Here is a 17,670-nt window from a genome sequence, read left to right as displayed (position 1 = left end):
TTCTTTTCAAAAAGTTAGAATTAATATTAACTTCCATTTTAAATAAAATTACAGCCTCTGCTTAGACTGGCACTTGTGATAAAACATTCCATGTTCTACTAATCCTTTATAAATATATTTTTTAGTTATTCATTTGTGGAGCATGGGTGTTGCCGACTGGCTGGCATTTATTGCCCATCCTAGTTGTCCTTGGAGGGCAGCTGAGAGTCAACCACATTGTTATGGCTCTGGAGTGACATGTAGGCCAGATTGGGCAATCTGATTTCCTTCCCTAAAGGACATTACTGAACCAGATATTTTTTTCCTACAATTGACAATGGTTTCACAGTCGTGAGTAGATTCTTAATTCCAGATTTTTTTTACATGAAAAATATTGTTCTAGCTTATTCCTTTACTATTCTACCATTAATCTATTCCACTTTCACACTGATTTACTAAATTGAGTAAACTACTTTTCACCACTTACCTTTTAAAATGTTTCATAATTTTGAAAACATTTATCAGATCTCTCTGTAATTGAGACTTCTACCTATTTAATTCAAAAAGGTGGGCTTCATCTGATGAATTTTACAGCCTTGTGACAGAGTTGCATCATCCCTACCAGAAGCTCTGGGCTTGAGTCCAAGACCAGAACTTGTTGGCCACGGAAGAAACATTCAACATGGTTTAACAGACTGATAATCAGCTTGGGTCTCTTTTGACCATTTCCCCCATATTATTCCCCAAAGAGAAAAAGACAGTGTCGGTATGTTTAAAAATAAAGGATTTTTCTATGAATTTAAACTTTCACTTACAAAAGGTTAATGCTCAAAGATAGAAAAGCAATTTAAACTGTCAAGACGATTAAGTGGGATGCCAGGTGTAAAATCCATCAAAATTGTGTCCTTTAATTTATTTACCACCTCAATTTTGAAACATTTTGAAGCTAATAAACAGTCTGGAGCTGCTCACACCACATGTTAGAATGAATTTTTAAACTATGAGTTTGCTAAATACCATTAGCCAGATTTCCTACCCAAATGAGAAGGATTTTATCATTCATGGTGGTAACTTTGTTTTGAAGTGGAGATGCCGGAGTTGGACCTGGTGTTGTAAGATTTCTTATGGTAACTTTGTTTGGCCTCTTTTAAGGTCAAACCAAATAAACAAACTCAAAGTAAATCAGGACAAAGTAAAAGGGGCAGCTCCCCAAAAGAAAGGGGAACAGCCCAAACAAAACTAAAGTACAAAGGAAACTTAAAAACATCAAATTAAAATGTGATTATTCGGGTCAATAATGCACCCCAGCCCCTGCAGGTGCCCAACGGGCACGGAAGGCATCAACTGTGCCCGTGAACACTGCATGCTCCCTCTTTAGGGACACCTGGCCGCGAACGTAGCTGCGGTAGGGGGGCAGACAGTTAGGATGGACAGCCCCCTCGATCGCTCGCTGCCTGGACCTGTAAATGGCATGTTTCGCCAGGCCCAGGATCAGGTTCACGAGGAGGTCGCCATCCCGACCTTCCCCTCTCTGCACCAGGTGGTAATTTTGTTTGGCAGCTCAGTGAATTTAGCATGGCCAATGCACCAGCACGTCTCCCAGGAAACCAGAGTCCCCAGCAGAAACCATGCAGACACGAGGAGAACGTGTAAATTCCACACAGCCGGTGACCGAAGCTGGGAATTGAATCTGGATCCCTGACACTATTGAGGCAGCAGTGTTAATCATTGTGCTACTCTGTTTTTGGCGTCTCACCATACCTCTGTTCCTGGCTCGCCACGCTGATTGACGGGGGCGGCGAGCTGATCAGATCGGATCCACTTCTCTCTTTTCGCCTCAGCCCCGGAACCCTTGTTCATGGAGCAGAGCACTCGCATCGGAACGATCCCGGCATTGCACACTTCCAAGCCGCTCTAACCGCCCACTATAAACTCCCACCACGGCTTCATTCCCATTGGCTAGCCGGCGAGATGATGAGGCGGGGCAGCGACCGGAGCGGGGGCTGATTGGCTGGCGCCTCTGCCAATCCCGTGGTTGGGCGGGCGCGCAGGCGTGTGGGGCTCTGAGAGCGGCGGCGATGGTGGCGGGAGGGCGAAGGAGCGGTCAGGGGGTGGCCTGGTTCAACCGGGCCGAGTGGGACCAGGTGATCGAGTACCTGTACAGCAGGGACAGCAAGTTGCAGCGGTATGCCCTGGACAGGATCTCTGCCTGGAAGTGCAGGTAGGCGGCAGTGAGAAAGGGTCGGGGGGAGGGGGCCTGAGATCCTCGAGTTGTGGGTGAGAGAGGCCGACCTTCTTTACCTTAACACAACTCAGATCTACTTTTCGGCTTTTTAATCAATTATTCCATTTGCTTACCGTTCTATGTAAACATGCCAGTGCTGGAATGTAAATTAAAGAAAAAACTGTAAATGAATTGTGAGTTCCTGGATAAAGAGAATCTTTGATGTTGATGTTTACATTTGTAATGTTAACCTGCCTTGCTCTGTCTTATGAATCTGAGTATATTTCCAGTATCTTATGCTGTGCTCCACATCCACTAGTGCATCGAAGAGTCTTTTCTGTAATTTTATTCTTCGTGTTTAAAGCAATTTCCTGACCATGCTGAATTTTTTTTTCAGTTTGAAATTGTGCTGCTTTTCTTTGCATAATTTGAGCTACTGAATCATAGAATCCCTACAGTGCAGAAGGAGGCCATTAGGCCTATCAAGTTTGCAGTGACTCTTAACCAGGCCCTATCACTGTAACCTCATGTATTTTACCTCACTAATTCCCTTAACCTCTTTACAACCTTGCGAAACTAAGGGACAATTTACCATATCCAATCCACTTAACCCTGCACACCTTTGGACTGTGGCAGGAAACTGGAACATCTGGAAGAAACCCATGTAGACAAGTGAAGAATGTGCAAACCCCACACAGACCTAAGGCTGGAATTGAACGTGGGTTCCTGGCACAGTGAGTCAGCAGTGCTAACCACTCTACTACTGTGCCCAGATTTATTTTCTATATTGCTTATTGTGTGGATTACTTACTCTAAGGCTTAAAGTGAAGTGAATTGAATGTTAGCTTAAGAATTTCAGGCCGTCATGCACTCTCCCACCGCCCCACTGCCTCACCACCAGGAGTCCCTCAGTAGCAAGGTTGATGTTCTTTCACTCGGATTCTATGGGTTCTGAAATGGCTGGTAAGTCCAATGTGTGATCTGTACGCAGACTCGGCCCCAAAACAGGGTCTCCCATAAGTTGGTGGGTAACTTTGAGTTCTTCAGAGATGTGTTTCAGAGCATTCCAAAAGTGTTTCCGCTGTCCTGCAGCAACTGAGCTCCAAGTAGATAAGTTGCTTCGGGTGTCAGGAATACATGCATAATGTGGAGAATCTGGCATTGGACTGGGATAAGCACAGTAAGAAGTCTCTCAACACCAGGTTAAAGTCCAACAGGTTTATTTGATTGCACAATCGTTCAGAATGTCACACCTTCAGGTGTGTGAGGAACTGTGTTCATAAACAGGGCATATATAGACGTAAACTCTATTTACGAGATAATGTTTGGAATGTGAGTATTTACAGGTAATCAAGTCTTAAAGGTACAGACAATTCAACACAGGCCAAAGAGGTGTGTATTGTCTCCAGCCAGGGCAATTCGTGAGATTTGGCAAGCTGTGGGCGTTAGACAGTGTGACATGAACCCAAGATCTTGGTTGAGGCCATCCTCAAGGACATACCTCGAGGATGGTGTTTGCATATGAGATGATGGCATCCTTGTCAATGATACGGCTCATCTTGCAGAGGTTGCTGTGGCAGGGCTGTGTGGTGACATGGTCACTGTTCTCCTGAAGACTGGGTAGGTTCCTGCGGACAATGGCCTGTTTGAGGTTGTGTGTTTGTTTGGAGGCAAGAAGCGGGGGTGTGAGGATGGCCTTGATGAGATGTTTGTCTTCATTGATGACATGTTGAAGGCACCGGAGAAGATGTTGTAGCTTCTCTGCTCCGGGGAATTACTGGACAACGAAGAGTACTCTGTCCAGCATGTCCTGTGTTTGTCTCCTGAGGAGGTCAATATAGTTTTTCGCTGTGGCACGTCGGAACTGTCAATCGAGTCAAGCGCCATATTCTGTTCTTATGAGGGTGTCATTCAGCATCTGTAGGTGTCTGTTGCAATTCTCCTCATCTGAGCAGATCCTGCGTGTATGGAGGACTTGTCTGTAGGGGATGGCTTCTTTAACGTGTTTAGGATGGAAGCTGGAGAAATGGAGCATCATGAGGTTATCTGTGGACTTGTGATGCAGTGAAGTGTGTATATATGACATGCCTTGCCCAACGCAATTGGTTCTGAGTCTTTAGAATGATAATGTTGGCTTGGAAAAGGATGTTGCTGTTAGACTGTCTCTTTGCCACTGGATTTAGAGGATCTTGTGAAATACCACTGGTCGTGGTACTGAAGTGCTTGAGGTGTCTTTTGCAGATATTAATGTCTCTGAAGCAGGTAGGAGTGTAGTGATCAGTGCTGCCAGTAAATTGTAACAGTAGCAAACTTTGTAAACACTGCAGACAAAAAGGCTTGTCATTACACCAATTCTTTTTTCCAGTTTCCTCATTGCAATTCTGCACCTCTCGCATATTATGTGCAGGTTGGAGATCAACAGGACAGCAAACTCATCAACCTTTGCCACCTGTAACCCAGAATGAAAACCACTCCAACTTCAGTTAGTCATGACCTAAATGAACAATGCACTGTAACTCAACACTGAGGGAAATACTATACTGTTGAATGTGATATGCTTTGGTTAGTATTTTGGCTGCAGACATTCTGTTGATCTGATGGTTGAATTGGATGTTGAATGTTTATTCTCAGTTGCACTCATTGAACCAAGATTTCTCTTTGAACTTATGGCTCCAAATGGGAGGTCACAAGTGAGAAATATAGGAGCAGGAGTATGCCATCCAGTCTTGAGTAAGATCATGGCCATTTGGGATGTAGTCTCAGCTCCACTTTTCTATCTGTTCCCCTGTAATCCTTGTCTATCAAAAATTGATCTACCTCAGACTTGAATAAATTCAATGATCCAGCCTCCACTGCTCCCTGTGAAGACAATTTCACAAGGTAATGGACCTCTGCGATTTTAAAAAATTGATCTTCTCCTTTGTTTCTAGTCTGCCTCAGAATACAAAATGTCCTCCCAGTATCCATGCTACCAAAAAGTTCTCTCAGGATCTTGTGCTTCAAGAAGGCCATTTCTCATTCTTTGAAACTCTAATGGTCCTACCTGTTCAACTTTTCTTCATAGAACATAAGAACATAAGAAATAGGAGCAGGAGTAGGCCATCTAGCCCATCCCCTTCATTAACTTATACGTCTCTATAAGATCCCCCCTCATCCTTCTAAACTCCAACAAGTACAAACCCAGTCTATTCAGCCTCTCTTCATAGTCCAACCCCCTCATCTCCGGTATCAGCCAAGTGAACCTCCTCTGCACTCCCTCCAAGGCCAAAATACCCTTGCGCAAGTGCGGCAATCAAAACTGCACACAGTACTCCAGCTGCGGCCTCACCAGTAACCTGTACAGTTGCAGCAAGACCGCCCTGCTTTTACATTCGCTATAAAGGCCAGCATCCCATTTGCCTTCCTGATCACCTGAAGGATAAGCCTTTTATCCAAGGAATGAGTCGAATAAACTTCCCCTGAATTGCTTCTAATGGAATCATGTATTTTCCCACATAAGGAAACCAAAACTGTACATAGATTTCAAATGTGCTCCTGCCAACACAATGTTTCCCTAATTTTGTATTTTAGAAACACAGCATTCTATATGCCTTCCTAATCACTTGCTGTACCTGCATATTAACTTTTGTTGTCCATTTGCTAGGACACCCTGACGCCTCTGTTACGAGAGTTCTGCCATCCCTGTCCGTTTAAAGTGTTCTGCTTTTCTGTTCTTCCTACCAAAGTGGGCAAGTTCACATTTCCCCTCATTGTTCATCTGCCAAATTTTTGATGACACAGCTCACCTCTGTGGGCAGCACAGTGGCTAGCGCTGCTGCCTCACAGGGCTAAGAACCAGAGCTCATTTCTGGCCTTGGGTCACTGTGTGTGGAGTTTGCATATTCTCCCTGTGTCTGCGTGAGTTTCCTTTGCATGCTCAATTTCCTCCCGTACTCCAAAGCTGAGCAGGTTAGGTTGATTGGCCATGCTAAATTTGCCCTTACTGTTGGGGGACTAGCAGGGTAAATAGGTAGGGCTTGGGCAGGATTGTTGTCAATACAGACTTGATGGGCCAAATGGCCTTCCTCTGCACAGTAGGCATCCACGTAGGTGTTACTGATTTGTTTTAAATTCTTCCGTCTTGTTATCTTCTGGATTTTCAAGTAACTTTGGGATATTTTCACATGAAGACAGGCATAAAATACCAGCTTAAGTCCTTGACCATTTCCTTGTTTTCCGTTGTCAAGATGTCAGGCTCTCTTTCTAGGGAATCAATGCTTTATTTACTCTTACTTAAATGCTTGTAGAAACACATACTAGTTGTTTTTATATTACGAGCTAACTCATATTTTACTTTCCCCTTTTCTAATTTAGTCATTTTTTGCTGTTTTTTAAAATTTGACTGATCATCTGACCTACCATTAATCTTTGCAGATTTGTACAATATTTCTTTCAGTTTGATACTCTATTTGTTAATTCAGGTATGGGTGGTGCGTCCTTCTCAGAGTCTTTCTTTCTCACCGGGATAAATCTTTGCTGAGGAATGTTAAATACCTGTTTAAAAGTCTGTCACTGCATCTCTACTGCCCTAACTTTTAACCTAGTTTCCTAATTTATTTGATCTGATTTTGTACCTTAATTCAGGCCACACTGAATAAGAAATTTTCATGTTATGATCAGACTCCCCTAGAACAGTGGTTCGCAATGTGTGTTGTGAACAGCCCCCAAGTGTGCTGTGAAAAAAAACAGTCAAAGTGCTTAAATGTATAATTAAACTAAAAGCCTTTGCATTCAACTCTGTGGTCAGTACCTCTAAGATCTGTGCATGGTTTAGCTTGGACTTGGAGCTGAAGACGAAAGCTCCATGTACTGGCCCAAATAAACAAAAACTCAAAAAAAGTGCAAAAGTCCCAAGAAAAGTGAGAGACAAAAATAAAAATGGTATTCTGAAAAATCATAATATTGAAACCATGCCAATAAATTGTACCTCTGGTAATGTTCAGCTAATGCTCAGATGTGAGATTAGCATTATGCTGAGACTTCTGCTGATATCTTTGTTCAGTAGTACTTTCAATGTAATAAAATATCCCAAGACACTTCCAGGAAAATTATCAAATAAAATTTGACGGTAAACCACCTAAGGAACTAATAAAGCAGATGGTCAAAAGCTTGATTAACGGTTTAAAAGAGCATGTTAAAGGAGGCCTGATTCTTGGTGACAGATAAAATCCATGTGTTTCTCGTACTTATCGAAGATGAGGATGGAGAAGATAAGCAGAGGCAGGGGAGAGCAGTTTGAGGTGACAACTTGTTGCAGGAAAAATGAAACTGGGGGTTACCTTTGCATTCCACTTCAGATGGCACAAAACACACAGTCATACAGCTTTACAGCACAAAATAAGAGATCCTTTGGCCCATTGTGTTTGCGCCAGCCATCAAGCACCTATCCATACTAATCCTATTTTCCAGCACATGATCCATAGCCTTGTATGCTATGTGTTTCAAGTGCTCACCTAAATATTGAGGGTTCCTGCTTCTATCACCCTTTCAGGCAGTGAGTTGCAAAATCCCCGGACCCACAGAGAGCTTTTCCTCAAGTCCTCTCTAAATCTTCTGTCCCTTACCATAAATCTATGCCCCCTGGTTATTGGGGCAAATGTTCCTTCCTATCTACCTTTTCTATCATAATTTTGTACTCCAAATCATGCACCTCCTCAGTCTTCTCCGTTGTAAGGAAAACAACCCCAATGTAGCCATCCTTTCTTCATAGTTGAAACACTCAAGCCCAGGCAACATCCTGGTAAATCTTCTCTGCTCCCTCTCTGAAGTGGTTGCGTCCTTCCTATAGTGTGCTGATCAGAACTGCATACAGTCCTCCAGCTGTGGCCTAATGAGCTTGTTATACAGCTTTAGCATAACCTCCCTGCTCATATATTCAATGCCAGTGAGCTGTTTGACCACTGTCCCTGTGTCAGTATTTTGGTAGAGCTATTTAAATAGTCTTCTTCCCATGTTCTTTTCCCATAACCCTGCATTTTTTTCTTTCAAATATTTATCCAATTCTCTTCTAACTATTCCTGTTGAATCTGTTTCTATCATCCTTTCACATAGTGAATTTTAGATGTTCTTTTCAAAAAATTCTCCGGCTTTTTTTGTTAGTAACCTTAAAGCTATGTTTTCTGAATAGCCGTAAAGCTGTGTTCTCTGATTAAGTTCCTGATGTTCTTCACTTTAAGTAGTTTATAGTTTCCTGGTCTTATCTGTTCCTTTTTCATTGTGAATGTCTAATCGTTCAAAATCTGCATCAATAAAGAGGAAAGCCTAACCTCTTTTCTGAACATATGGAACAGTCTTCGTTTCAGTTCGGGCTCCCCCTTTCTTTTTCTGGTACATCATGCTGTATAAATGCCATTTCCTGTTCTCACATTTGAGCTGGAAAACTGCATCAACTTTACTCCTGATTTCTTTCCCATGGTCCATCTCTGACTTTTGAGAAAGATTGGAGACACCTGGGCATCACCACTGTATACCTCCCTCTAATTTGAGCAAAAACTTTGTTTGGCATACACATCAACTTTTCAAATTTCACAGATGAAATGAAGTTGGGCCGGATTTGAAAATGATTGTGAAAACTAAACGTCAGGAGACTACTGGGCATCACGGTGACAGTCGTTAGCTCTGCTGCCTTATAGTACCAGGAACCTGGGTTCGATTCCCAGCTTGGGTCACTGTCTGTGTGGAGTTTGCACATTCTATTCGAGTCTGTGTGGGTTTTCTCTGGGTGCTCCGGTTTCCTCGCACTTTCAAAAGATGTGCTGGCTAGGTGCATTGGCCATGCTAAAATCTCCCTCAGCATACCCGAACTGGTGCTGGAGTGTGGTGACTTTTGCAGTAACTTCATTGTAATGTTAATGTAAGCCTACTTGTGGCACTATTAAATAACCTTAAACTTTAAACAACATGGAACCTGCATCCTTTGTCTGTGTAGGCAGTGTAAGAAGCTCCAGCAACGATCGGCCACTGGTGCTGCTTGTTGGAATTGTGTATATATTTCCAGTGCAGATGGAAGCCATTCGACCCGTTGTGATTGTCGGATCTTTAGTAGTGTGATCTGAAACTAATCCCCCGTTCCAATCTTTCCCCCTAGCCTCGTGTTGTATTCTGTGATTCTTAATGGTGTTTATATTTTTTCTTTCCGTTTTGTAGGTATGGCAGTAGTACCCCGCTTGCTGTGGAATGCACTGAAGCCCTCATGCAGTGTAAACTTCAGGATGAGGCTGGGGAAACGGCATCCAGTGAGCTGATCCTTTCATATGGGCTTGCCCTTGTCAGGTAATGTTTGTGTGTGAACTTATTTCGCATGTTGAGGTTCCCTTTAGAAATTAGCTTTTTGTGCCCTTTCTCCATACAGTTTTTTCTCTTTTCTACAAGCACTGTTTTTATGCTTGGGATACAGTTTCTTGGTCCTGTAGCACTTTGATAATTTGTCCAAATGTAAAGCTGAACCTGTGACCTCGACGGACATGTATAATCCGAACTGGAATCACTGGTCAATTAGGAGAGGCAATCTTGGCTAATTCCTCCGTTTTTCTACTTCAGTAGCCTTCAGACTAATTCTATCCCACAATCCTTTTTCTTGACTGGGAGCAACTATTTCAACAGTGTTTGTGCTTTTTAAGGAGAAGACTGTCCATTTCACTTTGAGCACTTGCAATTACTTTGAATGCGTGGTGAAAATGACTGGATCCATAAGCCACCCCGTGTTTCAGGTGAACAGAGATTTGACCTTTGGCACAAAATGAACCAAAACTACCATAGCCTGAAAAGAAAACAGTGATTTTGATTGATGGATATATTGGAAATTAATATTTTGCTTCTCTGCAGCTGACAGATGCAGCTCTAATAATGTGTTTGAAGGTACAAGCTATGAATCAGAAGTTTAGGAAGTAATATTAAAAGAAAACCAGACTAAACGATAAATTCATATATCATAGCATTGAACTTACAAAGCAATAACATTCCAGGTTTCCTTGCAGTTCTGTAGAATTCTTGTATAATTAATAAAATGCTTTTGTGAGAAAGTAAACTCAGGTCAAATTTTACAGTCACCTGCCTGCTAGTTAGAGGGTGGTAAGGGGAGTTGGGGTTTTGTGAAATGCCTGCCTGTAACCCACCCTGGCCAGTCTCTCATTTTAGTGTGGTGGAGGTATCAGGTAACTTTCTCATCCTTGGGCCTGAATTTGTTCCTCATCGCATTCGCACCACAATATTATCTGTGGCACGGGGAGGCCCATGCCAGCTGGGTAGTCCAGTAGCTGTTAGTACACAGCAGGTGTTAAGCAAAAGGAGGCATCTGTGCCCTCTGTAGGTAACCTCACACAAGGACAAACCTTCCCTTGAACCTTACCTTCCACAACCTCCCTCATTGGGATCTGCCAATGAAGCTCTGCTGGTAGCAAGACTTGGGTGGAGTCATTAAGAACCTCTTGTCTTTCAGAATTGGCTGCAAGTCCCAGCAATGACCACTGCTTGAACTTGGCACCAATGGGACCACAGAGCTGTAAACCAATTGGATCGGCTGACAGCTGTCTAAAATGGGATTTCCACCCCAGATGGAAAATATTGCTTTGTGGAGCATTAAATGGCTGCACGGCAGCTCGGATCTTAGAGATGCACTCCCTGTAGACTCTTCAGATAACAGGATCAAAAACTCACCATCCAAAAAAGTCCTGCTCATGATGTCTTATGTTTTTCTATACTTGTGTAGTAGTGCAGTGCAAACTGAACAGATGAACAGGAAGTGGGGCAATGTTACTTTGAAAGTAAAGCCTGTACTTTGAATCTGTTTTGAAGTTGTAATTTTAATATTAACTGCTACATCTACATGATTACCACAAGCATTGATCATTGCAAGCAGATTCTGTGATAGTTGGATAGTTTTGGATTAACATACTTGCAGTAATGTTTATCTAATGTTTATCAAGTTCTGCAGCTAATATTAGTAATTAATAATTAACAATGTTGGATTACTAACTTTTTTTTAGGTTTGTTAATCTGATTACTGAGAAGAAGCAGAAAAATCTTGCTGTGCCTCTGAAACGTTTGGCAAATGAGGTGAGTAAAATATTAGTTTTGCATCTCATAAACATTGCATGATAACTGTTTAAAATAAATTCAATACAATTTTGGCTGTTTCTGTGATGGTTGATTTATTTAACTGAGGGTCTGCAGGCTGGTCTCAATGCTGCTAGATTTGGAAGGATGGAAACAAAAACCAGTTTCCGCACCCAATCCTTTTTTTTCCCCGTGGTTCCTGAATGTATGTTTATGTATGTAGTGAGAACAGATGTATGTTCAGTTGAAATGTTTTCCATGTTTGGCTTATGTTTGCACTCAAATAGTTATGTTATGATAGAAAGGGAAAACATTTTGTGGGAGGAATGAAATCTACAATAAAAGATTTGAGAAGTGATTGATGGCAGTACTTTCATTGAAATACTGATGAATGTGCAGTACTATTGATGTGGTCAATGAATCACAGAGAATCTATAACAAAAGATAGCCTTGCTATACTGCTGTTTTTGCTTGTTATCACTTATCTACAATTTGGCCCCTGGCCCAAATGTGCTTTGCTGATTTGTTGGTTCTCCTCTACTCATTGTGTCTCTTTTTCCTCTCCCCAAGTGACTTGTGACCTGGCGATTTTACTTTGTTGGGGCTGGTTTGCTTTTTATTGGCCGCATTTCTTTTCCCCCTCATTTTATCCACTCTGGTTCTTCACGTGATAAATAGGGATATGTAATTTTTTATTTAGGAAGTGTGCATAGATATGCATGTTTGCAATTTGTACTGTGAACTGTTTTCTGTGCAGGTCTCTTAGTATTTGGCTGTTTAGTTTGATGAACACATCTGCCAAATTCTATGAATGGAAACTGTGTTCAAAATTGTCAAATGGTTGACCATGTTTAAAGTGAGAGAAGATTTATAACTTGTAAATTTTAAACTGTTGACAGAAGGGATGAAAGTAATAGCTACACTATTTGTCCACTTGGCATTCCACAGGCCTTTTGCACGTTATTCTACACAACCACAGTTAGCTAGTGTATAAATTATTTGGACTTAATGTATGAAATGTATGTGTAGTTGATATAGTTTCTCTGCTGTGCTTTCTATGTTGTGAATGCTTGAAGAAAAGTGTTCATTCTGAGTTTCGTTCTCTGGTTTCTTGCCGAAGTTAATTTGATCCAATTGCCTCCTTAAACTCCCATTCTTCATTCTCACTGAACACTAAATCTGATACATGCATGGATTTCTACATCTCCCAAGGTAGAGATCATCTTTCGCTTTTCTTTTGCCTTTCTTTTGCCTTTCAAGGTTAACCTCTCCACCTGCACCCTACACCCCCATCTCAGCTGAACTTGGGAATTCCTGGTCTTTGTGGCTGAATACTTCTTACTGACCATCAGGAGAGTGACTTTTCATCTCAGATTTTGGACTTGGTTCATTACTATAATGTTAAAAAAAATCTACTCTTGGGAATCTTTTGAAGAAAGGTCTTCACTCTAACTGTGCTCTTCTCCAATTTAGTAAAGGCCTTCAGGGAGCTCCCATTTTGTTTTCCTCCTCTTCAGAAGATCTTAGATTTCCTTTTAAGATTAATGACTTACGATAGCATAGTGGGTAGCACTGCTGCCTCTCAGCTCCAGGAAACTGGGTTCAATTCCTGGCTTGGATCACTGTCTACGTAGAGTCCGCATGTTCTCTGTGTCTGTGTGGGTTTCCTCTGGGTGCTTTGGTTTTCTCCACAGTCCAAAGACGTGCAAGTTAGCTGCATTGGTCATGCTTAAGTACTGCTTAGTGTCCCTGGATGTGTAGTTTAGGGTATTAGTTGAGTAAATATGTGGGGTTACAGGGATACGATCTAGGTGGGGTTGTTGTTGGTGCAGAATCGATGGGCCATATGGCCGCCTCCTGCATTTGTTGGATTTCTCGAATTCTTATGATTTGGGGAGTGGAGGATACAACCTGTTTCTTTATTTGTTGATAGTGGGGTAAGTAGAATTGAAGAATTTGGTAGTGCAGAGGATAAGCTTTTGGTGTTTCCTCTCTTCAGTCCTGATTTAAGATTAATAAAATTATTTTGCATTGTCTCACTGTGATCCAAGAGCACAATGTTTGTTAAAAGAACTCTTGCTCCTCCCAATGCGGTCTCCATTACACAAACAAATGCTGGAAGAACTCAGCAGGTCTGACAGCATCTGTTTCAGATTTCAGCATCCACAGTAGTCTCCTCTACATTGGGAAGACTAAAACACAGACTGGGTGACCTTGTTGTGGAACACCTTTGCTGAGTCCATAAGCATGACCCCAACCTTTTGGTCGCTTGCCATTTCAAATAGGCGTCTTGCTCATGTCCGTGTGTCAGTCCTGGGTCTGCTGTAATAATCCTGTGATGCCCAACACAGATGGGAAGAATGACATCTCTTCTTCCGATCAGGCATGCTACAGACTATGGGCCCACCCACAGTTAATTTTTTTCAGCTCTCTGGCCTGCCCTATCACAAGCCCATGCTCCCCCAATTGGCTGCCAGTCCCTAGCTGTTCTGTTGCTCTGAGTGATGCATTCTGCAATGTCAAATTTGATCACTATTAGCACTCTCCATCCCTTATGGCATCACTCCCCTTGGTCTTGTGTCCAGGGCAAATTTATCCATACCTTCTTTGCTCTGACCCATCCCTGTTCTTCTAGTCTGTCCCACCTCCACTGTCCTTTTCCAACTATATAATTCTGTACATTTCTATTTTGCTTCAGTTTTGTAGGAGGATCATTTGGATCTGGAACGTTAACTTTGTTTCTCTCCACAAATGCTGCCAGACCTCCTGAGTTTATCCAGAATTTTGTTTTTATTTCAGATTTCCAGCATCTGCAGTGTTTTATTTCTAAATGGAATTTGTTTCCAATTTAAGTGCTAAATAGGAGGCTAATGTGAAAATGCTCACAGGAATTTCCCCTTTTGCTTTTTAGATGAATATTCCAGAGTGGATAGTAAAACTACGCCATGACCTGACTCATAGGAAACTCCCCACGCTAATGTGGTGCAGAAAAGGTAATAAAAATCCTCTGCATTTCTGAAACAGAAACTGATGAACTTGTCTCCTGTCTTGCCACCTTTTTGTCTGTAATGTCCATTTTTCCCTTGTTCTTTGCTGTCAGTGGTTTCCATTGGAGGAGAGTAGGATGTAGATCTGCATTTTGCGCTGCCTCATTTCACCTCTGAAGGAATGAAGTTAGATTGCTGTCATTTGTGCTATCAGTTTCTGATTTTTAATGTTGTTGGGAACTACCGACAGTGTGAGTAATGAAAATCTAGAATCACAAAATGGCGCAGCACAAAATATAACTGTTTGGACTATCATGTCTGTGCCTGCTCTTTGAGACCAGCTGAATAGCTCATTCACTCTTCTCCTTTGCCATAGACCTGCAAATCTTTCCCATTCAAGTTCCCTTTCTGGCACTGCATTCTCGATCATCAGAATTTGGTCCATAAAAGATCTTCCTCGTATTTCCTGTTGTTCTGTTTCCAGTTTAAATATGTAACTTCTGGTTGCTGATCCTCCTGTCATTGGAAATAGTTTCATCTACTATATTCTGTACAAACTCTATTTTTGTTTGTGCACTCTTATTTCATGAACTAATTTTGATCACTCAACTGGACCAGAGAGGAAAAGTGCTTATGTTGTGAAACATGGTGTTTTGTTTTATTCATTCGTGGGACATGGGTGTTGCTGGCTGATGAGCATTTATTTCCCATCTATGATTGCCCCTGAGAACATAGAACACTACAGCACAAACAGGCCCTTCGGCCCAGAAGTTGCATCGATCACATCCATACCTACCAAGCCATGGAACTATCTGTAACTCCCAATCCTATTAAATCCCATATACTCATCCAGAAGTGTTTTAAAAGACCCCAGTGAGTTCGCTTCTACCACCACTGACGGCAGCCGATTCCACTCACTCATCACCCTCTGAGTGAAAAACTTACCCCTAACATCTCCTCTGTACTTGCTTCCCAGCACCATAAACCTGTGTCCTCTCGTAGCGACCATTTCAGCCCTGGGAAATAGCCTCCGAGAATCCACTCTATCTTTTCCTCTCAACATTTTATAAACCTCTATCAGGTCACCTCTCAACCTTCGTCTCTCTAGGGAGAAGAGACCTAGCTCCCTCAGCCTATCTTCATAAGGCATGCCTCCCAATCTAGGCAACATCCTTGTAAATCTCCTCTGCACCCTCTCAATAACCTCCACATTCTTCCTGTAGTGAGGCGACCAGAATTGCGCACAGTACTCCAAGTGGGGTCTGAGAAGGGTCTTATAAAGTTGCAGCATTACCTCCCGACTCCTAAACTCAGTCCCTCAATTAATGAAGGCCAGTACACCGTACGCCTTCTTGACCACATCCTCCACCTGCGAGGCCGATTTGAGCGTCCTATGGATCCGGACCCCAAGGTCCTTCAGCTCCTCAACACTGCTAAGACTCCTACCCTTGATATTGTACTCCTTCATCCCATTGGTCCTGCCAAAATGGACCGCTACACATTTATCCGCATTGAAGTCCATCTGCCACTTCTCCGCCCAGTCTTGCATCCTATCTATGTCATGCTGAGAAGGTGGTGGTGAGCTACCTTCTTGAATTGCTGCAGTCCATGTGCTGTGAGTTGACCCACTACGCTGTTATGGGGGGAATTCTGGAATTTTGACCCAGCAACCGTGAAGGAATGTCAATATATTTCCAAGTCAGGATGGTGAGTGGCTTGGAGGGTAACTTGCAGGTGGCAGTGTTCCTATGTATCTGCTGCTCTTATCCTTCTAAATGGAAGTAGTCATGGCTTTGGAAGTTGCTGTCGAAGGATCTTCTGTTGAATTGCTGCAATGCATCTTGTTGATAGTACACACTGCTGCTGCTGAGCATTGGTGATGGAGGGAGTGGATGTGAATGCCCATCAAGTGGGTTGCTTTGTCTTGGACAATGTCGAGCTTGTGTTGTTGGACCTGTACCCATCCAGTTGTAGGAGTGTCATGAATGTGTGGGATTAACTTAAGGATCAGAGGGCCTTGACCTGCCTTGTATATACATATTAAATTCCCTAATCCTTGCTGCTCTAAGAACAGTTACAGCCTCCCTGAACTCTGCGCTCAACTGAAGTCTCGGTCTTGGAGCCACTTCTAGTAAACATCCTTTGCACCATCTCCAAGTCCTTTAAAATGTATGGCTCCAGTTTGGCTGTTTCATCAGCTGAAGCCCAACCAGTGTATTGAAAGCTTGAGCAGTTAAACTTGTTAGTTAAATTCAAAAGCAGAATGATGAAAACAGTTAACACATGAGGCAATATCTGTAGAGAGAGATAAACCAAGTTTAGCATCAATGACCTTCTGTTGAAACTGGAAGAATCATAGAAACCCTACAGTGCAGAAAGAGGCTGTTTGGCCCATCAAATCTGCACCAACCACAATCCCACCCAGGTCCTACCCCCTTATGCCAACATATTTATCCGCAAATTCCTCTAACCTACACATCTCAACACTAAGGGGCAATTTTAGCATGGCCAATCAACCTAACCTGCACATCTTTGGACTGTGGGAAGAAACCAGAGCACCTGGAGGAAACCCATGCAGACACGAGGAGAATGTGCAAACTCCACACAGATAGTGATCCAAGCCGGGAATCAAACCCAGGTCCCTGGAGCTGTGAAGCAGCAGTGCTAACCACTGTGCTACCATGCCGCCCAAGAAGTTACAGCAGGTGTTCCCGGATTGGCTTGTGACCCCAATGGGGGATGTGGAACGAGCAATCGGAGTCGGAAGCTCCCTCTCCTCTGGCAGCAATGGTTGAGCAGAGACTTGGATGACAGTCCTGGGATTGGCACTGAGGCCCCACGACGTGTGCTTCTTGCCTAGGTCTGGTGGGTGTGGCCTGACGAAAGGAACTTCAAGACTCCATTGCTGCCTCCTGCAAAACAGGATGTAGGGAAATGCATGCTTTTTTTTTTACTGATATCCCTGCCCCGTGTGCTCCTACTTTCACTGCGATAACAACCCTTTTCAAACTTCAAATTGGGGTCACAGTGGAAAAATGTTTGGGAAACACTGATAGAATTAACATCCCATAAGCAAATTCAGTTTATAATGAAGATGTGCTCAAGTTAAAGAAGAGAAATACCCGAGGAGAATGAGGAGCTACTTATTATATTGCAATTGCTGCCTTGGTTTATTCTAAAATGCTGAATCCTTTCATTAAAGTCCTTCAAGAATACTTTGTTCCAGGGCAGCCATGATTTATGTATTCTATAAACTGAGCCTTGTACTGAAAGCAGTAATCAGGAATGAGAGCCCTGTCTTGTTTAGTCTCCCTTCCTATCTCAGGAAAGTGAGATAAATTCGAATTCCCTACTATTGACGATCAACTGGTGAAGCATAGCACAACA

General features: G+C 42.6%; 1 protein-coding gene and 1 long non-coding RNA gene across 3 annotated transcripts in view; one reads left to right on the top strand and one right to left on the bottom strand.

Moving 5' to 3' along the window:
• LOC145342657 (uncharacterized) overlaps positions 1–1,830 on the bottom strand; it is a 30,593-nt gene extending 28,763 nt beyond the window's left edge. For both annotated transcript variants that reach the window (XR_013886586.1, XR_013886587.1), the window contains exon 1: positions 1,741–1,830. This is a non-coding gene — a long non-coding RNA (uncharacterized LOC145342657). The remainder of the gene's footprint in view (positions 1–1,740) is intronic.
• A 216-nt stretch (positions 1,831–2,046) lies between these two features.
• Positions 2,047–17,670, top strand: part of las1l (LAS1 like ribosome biogenesis factor) — an 81,621-nt gene continuing 65,997 nt past the window's right edge. Inside the window, exons 1-4 of the mRNA XM_080187449.1 lie at positions 2,047–2,200; positions 9,389–9,514; positions 11,227–11,296; positions 14,208–14,289. Coding sequence (XP_080043575.1) covers positions 2,058–2,200; positions 9,389–9,514; positions 11,227–11,296; positions 14,208–14,289 — 421 coding nt within the window. The 5' untranslated portion in view covers positions 2,047–2,057. The remainder of the gene's footprint in view (positions 2,201–9,388; positions 9,515–11,226; positions 11,297–14,207; positions 14,290–17,670) is intronic.

The sequence above is a fragment of the Carcharhinus amblyrhynchos genome, chromosome 4, assembly GCF_965287045.1.
Source record: "Carcharhinus amblyrhynchos chromosome 4, sCarAmb.v2.hapA, whole genome shotgun sequence".
NCBI classification, from domain to species: Eukaryota; Metazoa; Chordata; class Chondrichthyes; order Carcharhiniformes; family Carcharhinidae; genus Carcharhinus; species Carcharhinus amblyrhynchos.
This window is presented reverse-complemented; position numbering and strand designations above follow the sequence as displayed.